The sequence below is a fragment of the Entelurus aequoreus genome, linkage group LG28, assembly GCF_033978785.1.
Source record: "Entelurus aequoreus isolate RoL-2023_Sb linkage group LG28, RoL_Eaeq_v1.1, whole genome shotgun sequence".
In the NCBI taxonomy this organism is placed as follows: domain Eukaryota; kingdom Metazoa; phylum Chordata; class Actinopteri; order Syngnathiformes; family Syngnathidae; genus Entelurus; species Entelurus aequoreus.
The window spans coordinates 23,018,718-23,042,436 of record NC_084758.1 but is presented as its reverse complement, the minus strand read 5'-3'; the positions used below and the strand labels follow the sequence as shown (position 1 = coordinate 23,042,436).

General features: G+C 38.3%; 1 protein-coding gene across 4 annotated transcripts in view; it reads left to right on the top strand.

Annotated features, from left to right (window-relative positions):
- Positions 1-23,719, top strand: part of diaph2 (diaphanous-related formin 2) — a 1,018,926-nt gene that overhangs the window by 423,325 nt on the left and 571,882 nt on the right. For all 4 annotated transcript variants that reach the window (XM_062039765.1, XM_062039764.1, XM_062039766.1 and 1 more), the window contains 2 exons: positions 5,177-5,536; positions 19,017-19,131. In XM_062039765.1, coding sequence (XP_061895749.1) covers positions 5,177-5,536; positions 19,017-19,131 — 475 coding nt within the window. The remainder of the gene's footprint in view (positions 1-5,176; positions 5,537-19,016; positions 19,132-23,719) is intronic.

The window sequence follows — 23,719 nt, the reverse complement described above, 5'->3', positions numbered from 1 at the left end:
GGTGATATTTGTTTGCATCAAGAAAATATCCTTAATAGTATTAATAAAGTAGATAAATAAATATCTGGTAGGCTAAACAGCATGTACTAAATCTTGATATCACTAACAAACATTGCTGAACAACAGGGACATCTATAGCCAAATAATGAGAAAAAATATGAACTTCACAGCATAAAAACAACTGCAGACATGAATTGTAGATGAGACTAATATTTGTAGCAGGAAATCAACTGCAAACAAACATATTTTTCTCAATGTCACGATCACGGCAGCACGGCACTCGTTGTGTCAATCAAATACGTTACTTAGCGATGCGCGAATAAATCCAACTTTGTCTTTCACCGATTGTTTAACTTGTGGACCCTCAGATGTAAATACATTATGTTCCTCTAATATTTTCTTCTCTAAATCCTTGAGTGTAAAATGAAGTGAGATCGTAGTTAGCAGTAACGTCTTGGTGATGATAAATGGTTTGAATCTTAAAAAAAAAAAAATCATAATGTATAAATCTACTCCATCCCATTTTAAATATTTATTTAATGATGCCTTTTATATGTGCCTCTTTCGAAATACTCCCTAATTTGCACTGATTCAGGTAAATAAACAGTAGCCTAATGGGACTCTAGACCAGTGTTTTTCAACCACTGTGCCACGGCACACTAATGTGCCATGAGATACAGTCTGGTGTGCCGTGGGAGATGATCTAATTTCATTTGTTTGGGTTAAAAATATGTTTTGCACAGCGGTAATTATAGTTGAGTGTCGGTGCTGTCGAGAGCTCAGCAGAGTAACCTTGTAATACTCTTCCATATCAGTAGGTGTCAGCCGGTAGCTAATTGCTTTGTAGATGTCGGAAACAGCGGGAGGCAGGGTGCAGGTAAAAAGGTGTCTAATGCTTAAACCAAAAATAAACAAAAGGTGAGTGCCTCTAAGAAAAGGCATTGAAGCTTAGGGAAGGCTATGCAGAACTAAACTAAAACTGAACTGGCTACAAAGTAAACAAAAACAGAATGCTGGACGACAGCAAAGACTTACTGTGGAGCAGAGACGGCGTCCACAATGTTCATCCGAACATGACATGACAATCAACAATGTCCCCACAAAGACGGATAAAAACAACTGAAATGTTCTTGATTGCTAAAACAAAGTAGATGTGGGAAATATCGCTCAAAGGAAGATATGAAACTGCTACAGGAAAATAGCCAAAAAAATAAAAAAGCCACCAAAATAGGAGCGCAAGACAAGAACTAAAACACTACACACAGGAAAACAGCAAAAAAAGTCCAAATAAGTCATGGTGTGATGTGACAGTACACCTACTTTGAGACAAGAGCTATAATTGATGAATGCTTGGTTATGGTTAAAAGTCATATCCAACAATTGCTACAATGACTTTTAACTGTCAACTGAGTTTACGATTTCTGCTGTTGGTGTGCCTCCGGATTTTTTCAACGCAAAAAATGTGCCTTGGCTCAAAAAAGGTTGAAAAACACTGCTCTAAACCTATCGCCTAAAACCCAGAAGTGCCGGATGTGCGTGTTGGTGACGTGATTGCAACCCAGCTGTAAACTCAGTGTATAACTTCTGGACAGTTAATCTATTTTTTCATATCATATTCTTTTTTTTCTTTCTTTTTTACAGTGCCATTCTGTTTTCCAACTCTTATTTTTGTAGAAGTTGACTCGGGGAGAAACGCACAACAATTCCTGTACCAGAGCAAATAAACATCTATTTTACTTTTAGGACCAGTTTAATTTAAAACATAATCACTATTTTATACAGTATATTAGGGTTGTACGGTAGTATGGTACTGCAATAGTAATGAATCATATTAGGTACTATACCGCCTCTGAAAAGTACCGGTCCGCCCATAGTCAATAGTAGTATCGAGTCGATACTACTATGATTACATCGGTATTTTTTGGCATCACATCTTCTTTCGTTTTTTTAAAATTTATATTATGTTTATAAACTCAGGAAATGTGTCCCTGGACACATGAGGACTTTGAATATGACCAAATGTATGATCCTGTAACTACTTGGTATCGGATTGATACCCAAATTTGTGGTATCATCCAAAACTAATGTAAATCATCCAAACAACAGAAGAATAAGTGATTATTACATTTTAACAGAAGTGTAGATAGAACATGTTAAAAGAGAAAGTAAGCAGATATTAACAGTAAAGCAGATTAATAATTCATTTTCTACCACTTGTCCTTAATAATTTTCACAAAATAGAATGGAAAATGACACAATATGTTACTGCATATGTCAACAGTCTAAATTAGGAGCCTTTGTTTGTTTACTTACTACTAAAAGACAAGTTTTCTTGTATGTTCACTATTTTATTTAAGGACAAACTTGCAATAAGAAACATATGTTTAATGTACCCTAAGATTTTTTTTTTTAAATAGAGCCAATAATGCATTTTTTTTGTGGTCCCCTTTATTTGGAAAAGTATCAAAATAAATTTGGTACTGGTATTGAAAAATTGTTGGTACCGGTACCAACATATTGGTATTGGGACAACATTATAGTATATATAAGTAGGGGGTCACCGGTAATTCTCTCCCTAATTTTGGGGGTCCCTATTCCGATTTTTTTTTTTCCTTTTGTTGCATTTCGTCACTGTTTTGGGCCACTCCTACTCTCCAAACCCTAACTTGTTTGAGGCTGTCGCTTGGCAACTCGAACGTTTCAGTTCCCTCCACGTATCTTAAAGGGCTTCTGTTCTTATGACGCTTCTCCAGAAAAAGTGTACATTTGCTGCACGGCTGTATTAATGTAAACATACCGCATTTTTCGGGGTAAAAGTCGCACTGGAGTATACGTTGCACCTGCCGAAAATGCATAATAAAGAAGGAAAAAAACATAAGTTGCACTGGAGTATAGGTCACATTTCTTGGGAAAATGTATTTGATAAAACCCAACACCAAGAATAGACATTTGAAAGGCAATTTAAAATAAATAAAGAATAGTGAACAGGCTGAATAAGTGTACGTTATATGAGGCATAAATAACCAACTGAGAACGTGCCTGGTATGTTAACGTAACATATTATGGTAAGAGTCATTCAAATAACTATAACATATAGAACATGCTATACATTTACCAAACAATCTGTCACTCCTAATCGCTAAATCCCATGAAATCTTATACGTCTAGTCCAGGGGTCGGCAACATTTACCACTCAAAGAGCCATTTTGGCAAGTTTCACAAATTAAAGAAAGTAATGGGAGCCACAAAAAAAATTTTAAAATTTAAAATGAAAAACACTGCATACAAAGCTTAAATGCTTTGTGCTATGTTAACCAGGGGTCTCCGACACACGCACCGGCACGCACTTTAATGTGGAAATTTGATGTTAGTGCAGCCCGCGAGTTTTGAATGAATGGCGCTTGATAGCGTCATTCTTGCCAACCCTCTCATTTTTCCCGGGAGACTCCAGAATATCAGAGCGTGATGACACTGACCCTCTACAGTCTGCCCTAACAGTGTACCTGCTTGACCACACGTAGAATGCAATTTCAGCTTGCTCACGTAAGTGACAGCAAGGCGTACTAACTCAGCAGCCACACATCTTACACTGACGGTACCAATACCCAGAATCCCATGCAGCCCTAACTCTTCCGCTCAACCAACGCACGGAGAGGGGGGGGTTGATGTGTGGGGGGATTTGGTGGTAGCGGGGGTGTATAATCTAGACCGGAAGAGTTAGGGCTGCATGGGATTCTGGGTAATGGTTGTGTTGTGTTTATGTTGTGTTACGGTGGGATGTTCTCCAGAAATGTGTTTTTCATTCTTTTTTGGTGTGGGTTCACAGTGTGGCGCATATTTGTAACGTAACAATGTTAAAGTTGTTTGATACGGCTACCGTCAGTGTAAGCTGTGTGGCTGATGACTAAGTATGCTTTGCTGTCTCCTGTGTGTGCAAGTAATAACAACATGCAACATGTGGCTGGACTGGCACGCTGTATGTAAATGCTATGGAGGACAATTACTGCAGTGCAATTAGGGCACGCCCTTTATTTAGTAATTAGAGTGTAAATAGGATTATTTTTTCCCTGGGAGTAATCTATGAGAGACACTGAGATCCATAAATCTCCTGGGAAAATCGGGGGGGTCGGCATGTATGTAGCTGAGCCACATCAGAGTGGTCAAGGAGCCGCATGCGGCTCCGGAGCCGCAGGTTGCCGACCCCTGGTCTAGTCTCTTACGTGAATGAGCTAAATAATATTTGATATTTTACGGTAATGTGTTAATAATTTCACACATAAGTCGCTCCTGAGTATAAGTCGCACCCCCGGCCAAACTATGGAAAAAACTGCGACTTATAGTCCGAAAAATACGGTACATGATTGTCCATAAACCAAACGTGCTATGTTTTTCACCCTCTCACATCCAATGCTCGTAAGTGATCACAATTCAGTCCCTTTATCAGAGATGAGATACAATCAGATCGCAGTCAGTTAATTACTTGCCGCCCCGAGAACCTTTATCGGAGTTGTATGTATGAATCCAAACCGGGTGGGCTGGCGCTGCTTCGTACACGCCGGGGAAAACAACCACCCTTCTCTTAATTTAGCAGTTAATTTCCGTCCGAAAGAGGAAACGGGCCTCAGAGATGTGTTAGATTGACAGACACGTAATCGTCTAAATCTGGATAATCACAGAGAGAAGCGCCGCCAGCTAATATACAATCAGCCCATGTCATTACGTAATAAATCATCAACAACATCTTTGAATGAATAGGAATCCAATCACATCAGCCGCACATGCAATCAAGTGACTTTTGTTAAAGCACATAATGGGGAATTCTTGGGGGGAATGCACGCGTCTAATAAGCCGAGGAGCCATGTTTGGGTGTCCATAATTGCCGTATTTGCATATATGTTTTGTTGTATTGACATTTGGAGCTTGGGTATGTGCTAAAACGTGACAGTGTTGCGTCTTCTTCCGGTCTCAGGTGCTGTGTTGAGGTCCGGTAATTGTATATTATGAGGCGGCACTGGCGGAGCTAGAGATGGTTTTTTTTCCCCGAGCAAACAAGGCTTTAAGTCCTTAAATCTTGTTGGCAACACAATCAAGCTTGGAGGAAGCTAAGAGAAACATCACTTGGCATCCTGATTAAAAGGGAACAAAAAAAACCACATCTGTCGTTCTGTATTTGCAGATTGCAGCCGGTCCAGCTGTGCCCGGAGCGCCCCCTGCACCATCGCAACCCGGAGGTGCTCCCGCGCCGCCGCCGCCGCCTCCTCCGGGTGGCTGTCCGCCACCGCCACCACCCCCGCCTCCTTTACCGGGCCATGCTGGCGCTCCACCGCCTCCGCCGCCGCCGCCTCCCCCGGGCGGGGGACCTCCACCTCCGCCGCCGCCACCCGGGTGTGGGCCCCCGCCTCCTCCTCCTTTCTTCGGAGGCCCGGGCGCCCCTCCGCCGCCCCCGTCTTTACCCGTCCTCAAACTGCCGTACGGGCTCGAGCCCAAGAAGGTGTACAAGCCGGAGACGGTGATGAAGCGGGTCAACTGGAGCAAGGTACGCCAACAAAACACTGAACACAAAAACTTTGGTGATATTACCGGGAATAACTCACAATCTGACCACCCTAAAGTCGTACAATTTACATCGCGAGACAATTAACTTATTGCATGGTTGCGTTACACTGCAAAAAGTCAGTGTTCAAAAACAAGGAAAAAAAAATACAAAAATTAGGGGTATTTTATTTGAACTATGCAAAATTATCTGCCAATAGAACAAGAAAATTCGGCTTGTCAAGACTTTCCAAAACAAGTAAAATTAGCTAACCTCAATGAACCCAAAAATACCTTAAAATAAGTATATTCTCACTAATAACAAGTGCACTTTTCTTGGTAGAAAAAAAGAGACCTTTTTGGTCAATATGTTGAAAAATATTCTTAAATTATGTAAATGCTAGAGGCATTATCTTGACATATTGAAGGAAGAAATTATTACTTTAAAAAGTACTTTTATACTTGTAAGTGTTAATCTTAAAGCCCAAGCTGTTTGTTTACATGTTTTTTTTTTATTTCTCTTTGCTATTTGGGCTTGTTGGACCCTAATTAGAATAAAAACTAAGAGTCATCTTTTTATATGATGCACTTAGTCCATAAGTACACCAATGTGTACTTCATGTTTAGTGAAATGCTAATTCTTATTTTTACACTTTTTTTTCCCCAAATTCTATTGTATGTTATACTCTTCTGACACCACCAGACGGCAGTATAAGTGTCCACATAAGTGGCCATAAGACCCCAATTCTTTAGTGTACACAATTTTGGAAACAAGAGCTAAAAAGTGCTGTCCACGCATGTGGCCACTAAGCCTTTAGTGTTAATGACACAGCTTTGCATCAGTTGATATTCTAGTTTCAAGCATGTTTTACTCAATATAGGTCATCAAATCTCAGCAACAAGCTGTAATATCTTACTGAGATCATTTAGGACCAAAACCCTTGAAACAAGTAAAACACTCTAACATAAAATCTGCCTAGTGAGAAGAATTATCTTATCAGACAGAAAATAAGCAAATATCACCCTTATTTGAGATATTTCATCTTACTTAGATTTTAGTTTTTGAAGTGAAACATGCGGCCCAGGAGCCGGGTCGGGCCGGCGAGATGAGTTTGCTAAGGTTAAAATTGAGCTGCATTTTTAAGTTACAGAAACTGTAGTTCTAAATGTGTCCACTGGATGTCACATTAGCAATTCTGTTTGGCAAGCAAACAGTTTATACCGAACAAGAGTTACACGACCCCATCGTAAAACAAACCGGAGTCAAATAAACAATCGGTAGCTCCACTTAAGGCCACCTGCTCAGTGGCCTTGTGGTTAGAGTGACAGCCCTGAGATCGGTAGGTCGTGAGTTCAAACCCCGGCCGAGTCATACCAAAGACTATAAAAATGGGACCCATTACCTCCCTGCTTGGCACTCAGCATCAAGGGTTGGAATTGGGGGTTAAATCACTAAATGATTCCCGAGCGCGGCCACTGCTGCTGCTCACTGCTGCTGCTCACTGCTCGCCTCACCTCCCAGGGGGTGGAACAAGGGGATGGGTCACATGCAGAGGGTAATTTCACCACACCTAGTGTGTGTGTGACTATCAGTGGTACTTTAAGTTTTTTTTTAACTTATGATATACTTCTGTGAAAATTAGTCTTTTGTGCAAATTTACAGAAAGTGAAGAGTGGAAATGACGAATGAGATATTTGATACAAAGAACAGTTTTTATTGATGCTTTATTTTGTTTTTTTGTTCACTCCTAGATGGGCTTAAGTTTAATTGCTTTGTAGACACACTGGGATTAGATCTAAGTTCATCGTGTTCCTCATGGCGTTTTTAAAAATGCACCAATTTTTTTTCCTCAGAATGTTCAACGGTATCGGGGCGGTATGGCTCGGTTGGTAGAGCGGCCGTGCCAGCAACTTGAGGGTTCCAGGTTCGATCCCCGCTTCCGCCATCCTAGTCTCTGCCGTTGTGTCCTTGGGCATGACACTTTACCCACCCGCTCCCAGTGCCACCCACACTGGTTTAAATGTAACTTAGATATTGGGTTTCACAATGTAAAAGCGCTTTGAGTCACTAGAGAAAAGCGCTATATAAATATAATTCACTTCACTTCACTTCAACTAACTTCAAGTGTTTTGTCACTAGGGTTATTAGCGATTTGTACATTTTCAGAATGGGCTTTTGTTCTATTTTGGGCTGAAGCAACACAAAGAAAACAATCTGAAGTTTTCGTGGTTGTATTTTGAAGTTATCATGCCATTATTTTACTCAACCGGCCCTCGTGGGAATATATTTTCCTCCATGCGGCCCCTGAGCTAAAATGACTTTGACACCCCTGCGTTAGAACCATGTTTGTGATCCTACCTATATGCTAGGGATGTATCGGTATTAATATCTGCTCAATAATGCCGTGGCATATGACAATATCAAACAAAAACTTGGTGAGTGTAGTTTTTTTCTGGCGCTTTTCCGTTGGTTGGTCGTTTGCTTTGAAAATGAACTACAAACCCCAAAACCAGTGAAGTTGGCACGTTGTGTAAATGGTAAATAAAAACAGAATACAATGATTCGCAAATCCTTTTCAACTTATTCAATTGAATAAACTGCAAAGACAAGATACATAATGTTCGAACTGAAAAACTTTATTTTTTGCAATTATTTGCTCATTTGGAATTTGATGCCTGCAACATGTTAAAAAAAAAAGTTTGGAAAAGTAGCAAAAAAGACTGAGAAACTTGAGAACACTTATTTGGAACATCCAACAGGTGAACATGCTAATTGGGAACAGGTGGGTGCCATGATTGTGTATAAAAGCAGCTTCCGTGAAATGCTCAGTCATTCACAAACAAGGATGGGGCGAGGGTCACCACTTTGTCAACAAATGTGTGAGCAAACAGTTTAAAAACAACATTTCTCAACGAGCTATTGCAAAGGATTTAGGCATTTCACCATCTACGGTCCATAATATCATCAAAAGGTTCAGAGAATCTGAAGAAATCACTCAGGCCCGGCCCTAACCAATCTGGCGCCCTAGGCAAGATTTTAGGAGGCACCCCCCCCCACATCGGCAGTGAAGTATTACAGTCTAATAATAAAAACATCTGATTCCAGGAATAAAATTAAATGATATAATATAGATGAAAAACCAAGGAGATATATGTATGATGTTAACTGATATGCAAATTAGATTAGATTCAATTTATTGTCATTACAGTGAAATGCTGAATAGCAGAATGCAAAGTAACAGTATAATATATTATATGATAATGTTATGTTATGATTATCTTTAACCGAATCACAGCAGTGCTCAAATTAAAAAAACAGCATTCCCTCTCATGTGCTATTGCTTAATTAACATTAATGATGTGCACTTTAACAACTAGGCTTACAACTATACCTAATATATAAAGGGGTGGAAAAGTGACTATTACCTGCAGGGCAAACTTTAGCTAACCAGAACGCAATAACAATGTAAACAAAAAACACTTGCTTAAAGGATCAAATACAAATGTCCCTGAAGAATGTAAGGTGGGAGTACTGTAATTACCTAACTTTACATTATTATTTTCCATAACAATTTAGCCCCCTCCACAATATTAACCCGACGTTAAAACAGAACTAGCTATTTATTGATTAGCAATTGCCGAATCATGTAACATTAGCTTAATGCTAAAAAGCCAGGTTACTATCACATTCTGTAACAGACAAATAGTTTCATGTAGGCTAACGTTACCTACCTGCTACCTCTGTCTTTTTCTCATTTCTCCTCCTCTTCTTTTCTCTTTTTTCTTCCCTGGGCACCTGACAGTTTTGGCCGTTTTGACATCTTGTGTTGATTTTTTGATGTGGTGACGTCCAAAAAGAGTCATGATACGGGAAGGGAGGGGGCGCACCGTGCGGGGGAAGGGGGTGTAATGTTGTAACAAATAATATTTTTATTAAATAGGCTTTACTTTGCATTTTAATTAATGTGGGATTATTTTTTGTATTTAGAAATAATAGTACCAACTTTTGTTTTTCTTTTTTTTTTTTCTCCAACATTTGTGGCACTGGCGTGGCGCCCCCTGATGGACGGCGCCCTTAGCATTTGCCTATACGGCCTATGCCACGGGCCGGCCCTGAAATCACTGCACGCAAGCGATGATATTACGGACCTTCAATCCCTCAGGCGGTACTGCATCAAAAAGCGACATCAGTGTGTAAAGGATATCACCACATGGGCTTATTAACACTTCAGAAAACCACTGTCAGTAACTACAGTTGGTTGCTACATCTGTAAGTGCAAGTTAAAACTCTTCTTTGCAAAGCAAAAGTAATTTATCAACAACACCCGGAAACACTGCCGGCTTCGCTGGGCCCGAGCTAATCTAAGATGGACTGATGCAAAAGTGGAAAAGTGTTCTGTGGACTGACGAGTCCACATTTCAAATTGTTTTTGGAAACTGTGGACGTCTTGTCCTCCGGAACAAAGAGGAAAGGAACCATCCAGATTGTTATAGGCACAAAGTTCAAAAGCCAGCATCTGTGATGGTATGGGGGTGTATTATATCTATATACATTTGAAACCAGCGAAGCTAAACATCAGTTTGTGAGGGTTTTTACATGATTAAAGTTAAATTGTGAGTTAACCTTTCTGAGAAACAGCATTTTCTAAACTGATGTAAACAATGTCCACTCCAGAGGACACTGTTTCTCATAAAGTAAAGGCAGGAAGACAAAGTGAGCCTTGTTTAACACACGATTGCGTTTATCCGCGGATTCTGTTTTATAGGACAATTATGTGACTCTGTCCGCGGTTACGTGAACAAGAAAGTTTATTGTCAAATAAAAAGTTGCCACTGTGGTGACATCCCAAACTTCTAGTATGCATGCTCTTTTTTTTCACTCATTCACTCCTCACCCGTTTTACCGTCTCAAGCTCTGGAATTTGCATGCACCTTGCACCTTTTTTTTGATTACTATATTTTATTTAAATTTTTTTTTTATTTTGTATTAATCAACCCAACAAAATAATACACAATAATACCATAATAATACAATTCCAATTCCAAAACCAAAATGGCCCAGAATAGCAATCAACAGAGCAATTGAGAGGACACACAAACATGACACAAAACAATCCAAAAGTAGTCAAACAAAAATGAATAATATCAACAACAGTGTCAATATTAATAAGAATTCCAACATAGCAGTGACTAGAAACCCCTCATTTACATTATCATCACAGCCATTTATACAAAATAAAATAAAACTAGGGATGTCCAATATCGGACTGCCGATAATATCGGCCGATAAATGCTTTAAAATGTAATATCGGAAATGATTGGTATTGGTTTCAAAAAGTACAATTTATGACTTTTTCAAACGCCGCTTTGTACACGGACGTAGGGAGAAGTACAGAGCGCCAATAAACCTTAAAAGCACTGCCTTTGCGTGCCGACCCAATCACATAATATCTACGGCTTTTCACACACACAAGTGAATGCAAGTCATACTTGTTCAACAGCCATACAGGTCACACTGAGGGTGGACGTATAAACAACTTTAACACTGTTACAAATATGCGCCACACTGTCAACCCACACCAAACAAGAATGACAAACACATTTCGGGAGAACATCTGCACCGTAACACAACATAAACACAACAGAACAAATACCCAGAACCCCTTGCAGCACTAACTCTTCCGGGACGCTACAATATACACCCCCCGCCAAAAACCCCAACCCCGCCCACCTCAACCTCCTCATGTCCCAAATTCCAAGCTGCTGTTTTGAGGCATGTTAAAAAAAATAACGCACTTTGTGACTTCAATAATAAATATGGCAGTGCCATGTTGGCATTTTTTTCCATAACTTGAGTTGATTTATTTTGGAAAACCTTGTTACATTGTTTAATGCATCCAGCGGGGCATCACAACAAAATTAGGCATAATAATGTGTTAATTCCACGACTGCATATATCGGTATCGGTTGATATCGGAATCTGTAATTAAGAGTTGGACAATATCGGATATCGGCAAAAAAGCCATTATGGGACATCTCTACTCATTATTATCTTAACTAAATGCAGTTTTTTCTACTGATATCATCTATACCTCTATAGTATATTTTCACAATGGTGAGAAGGCCATAATCAAAATCGGAATGAAAATTTAATGAAGTGCCCAGCATTAACAGTTAGTGTAGTTTTCATAGCGGTGAAACCTTGACCCTGGAACAGATTAATTCTATGTTCAGTATGTTTTTACATGTAAAAATAGAGAATGAGCAAATAACTCTGTAGGTTTCCAATCTACAGAATTCTTCAAAACTGATAAAGCTTTCTTGAAGTCATTGTACTCAATAACATCTATTTAGAGGACTTCTCATCAAGTCGACACTCGGCATGCGAATATTCCCATATGCCAAAAGTAAACAATCTCCTCTATGCAGATGCCCTTAAGAGTGCCACATATTTAGCATAATTGAGTTATGTTAGCCTCCCATCTTATTTGAATAATCATTTCATACAGCTTTTTTTTTTTGCTGCAGGATTGTAAGCATTAATACATTTTTGTGACTTCACTTGTTTGACCTTGGATTTCCAATAGAGAAATAATTAAACCTCATTTGACATTTTCTTGCCGTCATTAGCAGGATTTGAATGGACGCCATTCATAACCGCTTCTCCTTTATCTCCCTCTCCATTTCATACTTTACACTTTCTGCAATACATTATTCCTTTTCAGAGTAGGTTATACACTTCGGTGACCTTTTTAAAACAGCGTGTATGCAAATGTGTGTTGCTTCATTATACAGAAACAGCATAGTTATCTAAGCTGTCAAACACTGAAAAAATACGAAATTTTGCATTTGTTCATTTAATACGGCGGTGTCCAAACTTTTTGACGAGGGGGCCCCCGCATTGGCCGGGGGGCCGGAAGCTGACTGCTTTGTGTATGCGTGCGTGTATATATGTATGTGTTTATATGTATGTGTTTATGTTTCTATACCTATGTGTGTGTACATATTATAGTAATATAATGGATATATAATTAACATAATGAATATATGAGTTGAGTTTGTTTATTTGGAACATGCATGCATACAACATGATCAGAATTTCCAGTTTCTCTATTCAACATGTTCAAAAAGGAGGAGGAAGAAGCAGATCTTATTTAATCCTACCCCTTTTCTTTTACATAGCAGTTGCTAAAACTTTTGTTCACTTCCTGTTCTCAATTTATTCACAATATACTCCATAAGTAATAACATTAAAAATAAATAATTAGTGAAATAAGTTATATTTCATATGGTGAGATAAGTAATTTTATCTAGAAAATGAATGGATGGATGAAATACATTCAGAATGTTTATCATGTCTTCTTTGTACTTTGTAAACACTTTAAAGTTTGAAGAGTTTCTTGAAGTGGATCATTTTAGTACATTGTTTGATTTCTGTGCTTAATCCATTCCATCATTTAATCCCACATACAGGTATGCTAAAGGTTATACGTGTTGTACGTGCGTACACATGTTTGAAATTCAATTTTTCTCTAAGATTATATTTCTCCTCTTCTGTTGAAGAATTGTTGTATATTCTTGGGTAGCAGGTTATACTTTGCTTTGTGTATAATTTTAGCTGTTTGCAAATTCACTATGTTGTGGAATTTCAGTATTTTTGATTCAATAAATAAATGGTTTGTATGTTCTCCATATCCAACATTATGTATTATTCTAACTGATCTTTTTTGTAACACCGTTAATGAAGGAAGTGTACTTTTGTAGTTATTTCTGCACAATAACTCAGATATGGTAACACTAGCAAACAGGGGAGAATATGGTGTGATTTTTGGTCTAGAACATGTTTTGCTTTATTCATTATTGACGTGTTTCTTGCTACTTTATGTTGTATATTTTTTTACATGAGATTTCCAGTTCAATTTGTCATCAATCATTATACCTAGCAATTTGGTTTCATTTACTCTTTCAATTTCTATTCCGTCTATTTTGTATTGGTGTTTGACTTTCCATATAATTAATATAATTGGATATTAAATGGGAAAGTTCGACTCCGACCTTGTTTACTTCCGTGACGACCTCCTTAAAGTTGTGTAATCAATCAGAAATATCAAGCAGCTAAAATGCGCCAAACATGGGTAAGTGTGGAGAGTGTTTTACATTTTTCCCATCATGCACTTTGTTTATGGTGTTTAGATGTTTTTCATTATATCCACACTGTTCAGTGAGCAGGTTGTGTTTTGTGCCCATGTGTGTTGACCTTCATGTTGGTTGCATGTTTTTTTCTTGTTTGCGTCATGACTAGGGAAGGTTGTTTGGATTGTGTTGCATAAGTAAATGTTGTGATTCTTTTTTGAAAATATGACGTCTTGCGGGCCAAATTGAAGAGGCTGACGGGCCTTAGTTTGGAAACCCCTTATTTAGTTTATTCTTGTCCTCTTTCATTACAGTACATGTTTACAGTTTTTATAGACACTGTTCATTTAAAACAATCGTGTCCAGGTACTTTTTCCCACCGCCGCAGTGTGATACGAATAAAAAAAGAACCCGAGGACAGACAATCTATTGTTTGAAAGTGCACGAGTGCCCGCGGCAAATGTGAATTAGTGGTACAAAGTTATTTCCATTCACTACCGCCTCTTATATGGTCCTGCAAGACCGCAAATCAGATGTCATCGCTATAAAAAAAGATAATAGCAATTACCAGACCATAGTTTCATATTGCGGGATACATACTTACTGTAGATACTGCAGTTAAAGTGACGTTAGTTTAATAGGAGATGGAGCACATTTGTCTGCATTTGCACGTCTGGTTGGTAATGGCAGTGCTTTTTGAGTTAGAGGTAATTGGTTGGTGGGGGAAAAAAATCACAGCCAAGCCCCGGGAAAGAAAATGAAAGCAGCAATTACATTTTTGGATTGAAGAAGAAATGCATTTAACACGACTGATGTCATGTATGTAATCTGTGTGACCAGATTTGGTATGTACCAATCATGGATACAAATTACTGTGCGATGGGTGCAACATATAGAGGATGTTCATTTGTGGACAGCAGACATGTTTTTATGTCTTTTTGTTACACATCAGCAGGTCATTACAAAGCAGAATTGGGGCCACTATGATCAGAAAAAGTTAAATGGTGCAGAATATCATACTAATACTTTAGATTATGTTGTCTAATTTGCATAATTGCCCATCATGCAATTTCTGAAAAATGGTTAATATATATATATATATATACATCAAGATAAATCATTAGTTTTCAGAAATGTTTCATTTAGATTGATATGCTAATTTGTATTAGAAATGGCAACAACAGAGGATTTTAGCGTGCATGTGCATCTACGAGCCAGTCGGCCCCACAGTGGCCTTGTGGTTAGAGTGTCCGCCCTGAGACTGGAAGGTAGTGAGTTCAAACCCCGGCCGGGTCACACCAAAGACTATACAAATGGGACCCATTACCTCCCTGCTTGGCACTCAGCATCAAGGGTTGGAATTGGGGATTGAATCACCAAAATGATTCCCGAGCGCGGCCACCGCTGCTTCTCACTGCTCCCCTCACCTCCCAGGGGGCGGAACAAGGAGATGGGTCAAATGCAGCGGGTAACTTCACCACACCTAGTGTGTGTGTGACTATCAGTGGTACTTTAACTTTAAGACTATACTCTACTTTTTTTTTCCTACACTTTGAACCCTGTGGCTTATAAACCGGTGCAGCAAATGTATGGATTTTATTTTTCACTGACAGTCATAAGAACATTTTTCAAAGAAAAAAAAGCTATGGCGCCATCGTTTGGATGAGTTCGCTCACTGCAGGTGCTACAGTGCCCTTCCATTACTGGCTAATTTCACAATGTATTAATCTGCGGCTTATAGTCCGGTGCGGCTAATATAAGGAACAATATTTTTCTTCTAAAATGTAGTGGGTCAGGCTTACATCTTGGTGCGCTCTAAAGTCCACAAAATACAGTATGTGGATTTTAGGTAGGTCTTTATTGTCATTGCACAAGTACAACAAAACTTTGTTTTCATCCCAAACCCGTTCAAGATTAGACAAACAGTGTACAGGGTTACAGAACAGGGATGCTGATGGGTCGCCACAAGGCGCCATGTAAAATATGGGAAAAAGGTCAACGCTGGGGGAGGATGAGTAAAAAAATAAAAATCTAGACTGGGCTTTTAAGGGGGTCCAGTCTGGAGTGGGAAAAAACCTCCATAACAAAGCACATATACATATCACAACATACATCTCGAGGTATCTAGCAACAGAGGGGAGGGGGTCGGGACTACGGTGGCAGGCTGCAGCTCTTCAGGCGCTGCCCAGCCGTCCATCACCCAGGGATTTGCGTCAAGGGCGTTGGATGAGGGGTTGGGTATGTGTGTGTGGCATATATTTTTTGTGGATGCATGTGTGTGTGTAAGCCTGCCGCGTGTCTCTGTTCCGCGGCCTCATGCAGTCCCTAGTCAGTCCAAAGTCAACAACAACAGGTGTGTGTCCATGAGAGACAAGGAGGAAGTTTGTTGTGTCTTCGCCGCAATGTCCTTCGGGAGAGTCTCGACGCCAGGGAAACAATCCAAGGTAGAATGTTTTGTATGCGAGTGAAAATAATATTTGCTTTTCACTCTAAATTGTCTACACTGCAAAAACTGAAATCTAAGTAAGATTCAATATCTCAAATAAGGGTGATATTTGCTTATTTTCTGTCTGATAAGATAATTATTTTCACTAAGCAGATTTTATGTTGGTGTTTTACTTGTTTTAAGTGGTTTGGTCCAAAATGATCTCAGTAAGATATTACAGCTTGTTGCTGAGATTTGATGACCTATATTGAGTAAAACATGCTTGAAACTAGAATATCAACTGTTGCAAAGCTGTGTCATCAACACTCACAAGTATAAGACTACTTTTTTAAAGTAATTATTTCTTATTTCAAGCATGAAATAAAAAATCATGACTTTGACACAATTGTGTGTCATAATTAAAACGGATGACAGCCAAATGGACTTTGCTGTTTTATTTTCAATGAAACAATAGAAAACACATACTCCTATAGTAGTACAGTTGGCACAGTACAGTAAACTGACAGTTAATATTTAAACATTTAACATGTGACATTTCTAACTATTTTGAACAGCAATAGTTCATGCACATTCAGATAAATTCTTCAAAATTACAATTAAAAAAAAAAATATATATATATATATATATATATATATATATATATATGTTCCTTGCGCACTAATTGGCTGAAAGAGCATGCACTTGGCGCGATGTCATGTTATCGATGGAAAAATGCATTTTTCGACAATATGATTTGCCTGAACGGCTACGAGACCCCGAGAGTAACAAGTGGTTGCCTCGTTGCCTTTCCATTAAGGAACATAAACTAGTTTTTACTATAAGTTTGCTGGTTTCAAGAAATGTAATGCCGAGCGCATATCATTATGTCAAGATAATGGCACTAGCATTTACTTAATTTAAGAATATTTAAAATGTCTCTTTTTTGCCTACCAAGAAAAGTGCACTTGTTATTAGTGAGAATATACTTATTTTGAGGGATTTCAGGGTTCATTGAGGTTAGATAATTTTATTTGTTTTGGAAAGTCTTGACAAGCCAAATTGTCTTGTTCTATTGGCAGATAATTTTGCTTATTTCAAGTAAAATACCCCTCATTTTTGTATTTTTTTTCCTTGTTTTTGAACACTGACTTTTTGCAGTGTACGACTGGTCCTCAAAATTCATCCTGCGGGGCAGACAGTCCGATGTGATCCACATCACAAGAGTGTCCACAGTTCTTCCCGCATCCTCCAATCATTTGTGGCAGCTTTGTGGTACTTTGAAGACTGCCAGCAACTTCCAATTTGTCGACAAACCAAAGCAACGCTTACTCCAATCAACATATGTCCTGTTGTCATAATTCCGAATAGGTGGATATCTTCACGCCCTAGACCAGTAGTGTCCAAAGTGCAGCCCGGCGGCCATTTGCGGCCCGCAGGTCATTTTTTAACGGCCCCACGGCACATTTTAAAAATATGATTGAAAAAAATAAAAAACATTAAAAGTGGTATTTATAGAGCAAACAGGTGAAATGTAACAAGAAAATGTAGCAATGTTTACTCTAATCACACAAAGCTGCCATGTAGGCTGTTTCTTTCTTTAAAAAATAATAATGAATCAAAATCAATGTCATTATGAATTATTGACCTATTCAAGGCTCCAATTACGTCACATTAAATATTTTGAGATACTTTTTGGGGAAAATGTTGCATATTTTGTTTGCCATGTAAAAAAAACGAGCTGTTTTTTTAAAGAAGGACCTAAAACAAACAAACAAAAAACATAAACAATAAAACTTATAATTGAAAGAGCTGAAAAAAATATAAAAATATATACATATATAATTTATTTTTTAACACTTTAATGAGTATAACCCTTTTGGATCCCCTACAATTTTAGTGTGATTAGTTTTTTAAGTGTCATTGCTCAAAAAATAATAACGAATTAAAATCAATGGTGTTATGAGTTATTGACCTTTTTAAGGCTCCAATTATTATAAAATCTCAAATATCCCACTTAAAAATTTTATTGGGTGAAAAATATTGCATGTTTTGTGTTTTTTTCATTAAAAAAAAGGGTTTTCTTTGACAAAAAGAGCATACAATTTAAATCTTTTAAAAATGTTATATTGACAGATAGACCTAATGTTGATCTAGAGATTTAAAAACTTGAATAATAACACAAATAATAATACTGAATAATGACACATTTTTTAGATTTTTTGGACCAAAACCCTTTGAGTGGAAGCCTAAATGTATATTTTTTATACATATATTGTATTGGTTTTTAAAATAAAAAATATCAAAATGGCCCCTGCTAGCTTTGATTTTTCAATGTGCGGCCCTCAGTGGAAAACATTTGGACACCCCTGCCCTAGACTAAAAGGGTCGCCAGGCACGTGGCACTCCTTCTTCCCCCAAGAGTCCGTCGCGTGTCCAGCAACAACCGCTCCGTCACGACAAACAGGTTCCCCCAACACCAAGATCTTGTCAATTTCGTTGAGGCCAGTTAAATAGTTCCAATGTTTAAAATTGGAGAGCAGTGCAAAAAGAGGCGACAAGACAAAGAATCAAGCAGGAGAGATACGGGAGAGGAAAGTGGAGCGTCCGCCCTTGATGAGTGCCAGAGAGAAAGATTGAACTAAAAAAAATGTTCATTCACATCGTCCATCCCTAATTTGACCATCCGTTGGTACTTAGACTTAGCAGCCTTCAATATACCAAATGTGAATACCATAAGTGCTACATGCACATTCAGGGTTTGAGCACCTATGCTTACAGTTTCTCCCTCGCCCTCGTTTCTTTGTTTGCCACATCTGTACCAAGGACGCATGCTGTAACTACTGTACTCTTTTTTTTTTTTTTGACTGGCGGTTTTGGCGCTCTTTGATTGTGGCGACGATAACGGGACCGCTCGTGTCGTTTCAGATAGTGCCCCAGGAAATGGCGGAGAATTGCGTCTGGATCAAAGTGAAAGAGGAGAAGTTTGAGAACCCCGACCTCTTTGCCCAGCTCTCCCACTACTTCTCGTCGCAGAGCAAAGGTAAGGGAAGGACGACGTGGTTGCATATTGTTTACCTTGTATTTACTAAAAAAAAAGATGGGCGTTCAAAGTGCGGCCGCCTGTTCTTTTTATGGCTCACGACTTAGTCCTCAAATTAAATTACACAAAATATTTACAAAGGTTGAGAGGGCTAGAATTTTAAAAAAGTAAACAAAAAAACGCTACTTTTTGCAATGTCATATATCACACAAAGATGTTTTCTATGGATATTGTTGACAGGGATATAAGACAGCACTGAATGTAAATTTTGGAAAACAATTTAAAGACAAAAAAACCCCCAGAAACCTGTATAAATCTCACAACCCTCAATTTCATACAAGCTGTTATTTTCTGACATTTTTGAAGGAACTATACCGTCTTAGAGGTCAATAAGGTAGATTGTAATGGTATCGTTTATTTCTAACATGCTTAACTCATACGCTGTTTAAAGGGGACCTATGATGATTTAAATCCACATACACTTCCTAGTGGTCCATATAATACATATCGGAGATTCTTTTGTGTACAGTTTGCCTACATTTTGCTCCTTAGTCACTTTTATAACCCATTTATGGAGTCGTGTCTGCAAATTAACCCTCTAAAAGTATAATCATCTTTTGAAAATGTACACTTTTTGAAGATTTTTCATGAAGTCGTCGCTGCTATTTTTTTATAATTTTTTCCCCACTGTCAAAGTTCAGAAACAATATGTAGATTCACCCGGTCACAACATCAGGTACACCTGCACACTCGCCGACTGATTCAAATGTTTTTAGCAGAATTGATGTCCCTACATGTCACATGTCAGTGTTATAACTCACATGGCAAGATTAGATTTTATTCGGGCTGTGAATCTTTGGGCACCACGCGATTCAATTCCTGGGGGTAACGATTCTCTATTCAGAACGATTCTCAGTTTAAAATCAATACTTTTTAAACTAACATTGGGTGCCTGTCAGGTTCAAACACTGATGACATCTATTAAACAGGACAAGAATAAAATAATTAAACACAGAATTAAATTTGGCTCAATTTGAGGAGAGACGCCTGGACACTGTACCCTTGCACAGTGGCTCAGCACACTCTGGCGAACGATTGTACGCCACCTCTTTTATTTGGACTTTCCCTGATTACATGGCAACAGCTGTTTCTAAGGGACGAGGGTCGTAAACAGCCATCACCTTTGGTTACCGAACAGTTCAAAAGAAAAGGTCGTAAAACAGTTCACAGAAATGGTCGTAAAACAGTTCACAGAAAATGTCGCCTTGAGCGAGGTCAGGCCCTGCTTCATCTTCGCTTTGTAGTTCTTGGGTCAAGACAGTATTTTTCTGTTGATTACAATACATGAAAGAAACAGAACACCTTCATGTTGCTTCCCATCCTACACAGTGGAGTTTTACAAGCCTTTTGATTGGTAGGATTAAAGATAGCTTTTGTCCTCTCGCCGGGAACTCAATGTACACAAAGTTTTGTGATAACTTACCGTATTTTCCGCCTAAAAACCTCCAATTTTCTCAAAAACTGACAGCGCGCCTTATAATCCGGTGCGCCTTATATATGGACCAATATTGAGCCACAACAGGTCTCGCAACCCCAGCCTCTACTGTAGCGTCTATTCTATGCGCCTTATAATGTGGTGCGCCTTATATATGAACTAAGTTTTAAAATAGGCCATTCATTGAAGGTGCACTTTATAATCCGGTGCGCCTTATAGAGCGGAAAATACGGTAGATACAATTATTCTAAAGAACTTTGATAAATTTCTATGTTACTTAAAAGAAAACTGATTTTGTTTCATAAAATTCTACCCAAACATTTAATAAAGTCAAATACAAACAAGGCAACAAGAGAAATATCCAACACTATTCTCTTATAAATTAAATATGTACAACAGATATGATCGTCTGCATCAACAATATGATTTATCTGATTGGCTGGACATATTTTTAAAAAAAATCAAAAAAATCAGACCTCGAAAGGGACAAGCAAAATATCGATTTTTGATTTTTTTCAATTTATTAGGAATTTTTACAAGCAATAATTGTGATGAATTCAAAAATCTATTTTTTGTCAACCTTTATTTTATCCTACCTTTTTATTTTTGGTGTTATGACTTATTGTCTAAATACGCGCGTCCACACCACAACGTAGTAATACTGCAAAATCTCGCCAACAGAGACAACCGAAACTGTACAAGCTAACACCAAAATGCACAAACTTTATGATTTGACGCTTTAATGTTGTTTTTAACACAAGTATCCTACATTGAAAGAACATTTATAGGTCAGAAAAGAGCCAAATCATCATAGGTCCTCTTTAAATCAGACGTCTGCATTTTAATGTGTTCTAAAAAATTACTTCTAAAAAGTAATTATAGTTACTTGTTAATTAACCAAAAAAGTAATTGAATTACTCTTTAATAAATGTAATTACGAGGGAAAGTAATGTATAAGTTACTTTACAAAAAAAACAAGTTAAAATATCGAGAATATGCATTTGAGAGATGTTTAATATGAGCGCAATGTGCGGAGTCTGCTTTTAAAAGGCGGAGCCTGTTGCCTAGTGACGTGTGACGTCATCGAGGGTTTCCACGGAGATGTGTTTGTTAGCTTTAGCAGTTAGCAGCGCACTTTGACGTCTCTGACGCCAGGTCTTTTGAATCTTTTCACCGGATTGTTACCTCTGGTTGAATGTGCTTCGATGGCGGTCATATGTTCTTGTCAACAAACGGGGTATTGTTTGGATGGCAAGTTTGTCACTTCAATGCGTGATTTGTCTGTTCAATACTCCCATTGTGTGCGTACTGTACGTTGTCTGCTGTGTCACAGTGTGATGGTGCCTCTTCCTATTTGATAGCAAGTTCATTTTAGTGTGGTTCTGCTTGTTTATTCACGAGTAAAAATACATTTCCTGCCTTGAACTTGCTGCACTTAAAACCACATCAAAAGTAGCGTGCCACGTTACATCGGCGTTGTAACGGAACTAAAAGTGGTTTAGATTACTTGTTACTAACGAACACAGGTTGCTTATAGTTTTAGAATAGAGTTGTATTTGTCATTATTACAGTGAACAGGTTCAAAGAACAACAACATTAGAGCAGATCCCCTAAGGTGCATACACAATAATTTAGTAATATAAATAGTAAAAAAAAAAGATAAAAATGAAAATATGTATCTATATATATGTATATATCCACACACATGCATATATCCTTACATCTGCATATATATACATATACACATATAACATTAATGCACAATACAGTCCGAAAAAATAAAAAGACATGATACATGAGGACATGACGGACACATTGTGCTCACTCAGGCCTGTTTAATGCTACTATGGCTCTTGGGTTTTGTGTTTATTGTGCTTATACACTTGCAACATGATCTGAATACATTTTTATTTTTGCCCGGAAAAGAAAGAAATAGCCGAGCTTGCGTAATTCTCCCTCTTGTCTATGTCTCAACTGTCCTTTCACTTTCACTTTGTATCGGACTGCTTTTAATGTGTTTGCCATTGTTTCCGTAAGGACCCCCAACAAGGTAAGAGGGCGCCGCCCCCTGCCTCCCTGGCTAAAATGATGCCACGCACCACCGCCCCTTTTTGGTATATTAATTATCTTTCAAGCAAGCTCTGCTTTCAACAGTCTGTTTGCCTTTAATGCGTAGCTTTTTGCCAATTAGGGCTAACGCTCCTGCTGCAGGGTGTTAATGTGATTTTTCCTAGCGCAGGGCTAGAAATGCAACGCCACTGCACTTATTTTTTCCCCCCTTTGTTGCTGAGTCGTTGTTTTTATCTTTTTTCTTTTTTCTTTTCCCCGATCTACATTTGTGTGGGCGCTCCAAAAGAGATACGTTTGACCCAAGCGATGCCGCTATGCTCGGTTTGTTTCTCTCGCTTCTCACTCCAGTAAACCAATCCTCCATCGGGGAAGTTCTTTCCTCCTCCTCGTTTTAACCGAGACTTCCTAAAATCGCCGATGAATAAGACAAACTTTGCAGAGAGGGTTTGTTTATGTATGGACTTGTGTGTTTGGAAGCACTGGACACGTCTCAAACTTTGTGAGTGTTATCTCTGTGTGTCTGTGTGTGTTCTTGTATTTCTACCCTTCTTGAGGTATCAACAAGGAAAAGTGCCTTCCATATGAGGACTGGTGAACAAGTTAGGACCGAAATCATGGTCCTAATACAGAAAACCATTGCATCTAATAGAGCAGGGTTCCCCAAACTTTTTGACTCAGGGGCCACATTGGGTCGAAACAGTTTGGCCGGGGGCCGGGCTGTCTCTGTGTGTTTGTGTGTGTGTTTATGTATATATATATTTTTATATATATATATATATATATATATATATATATATATATATATATATATACATATATATATATATATATATATATATATATATATATATATATATATATATATATATATACCCTAGGAGAATGTATGTTTTCTTGGCCATTCTTCAGAGAATATGAATGATAACACAAAAGCCTTTCTTCCACTCATGCTTAATGGTTGTGTGAAGCTATTTTTTGGCAATCAACTGTGTTTACTCTTTTTAAATCAAAATGACAAAAGAA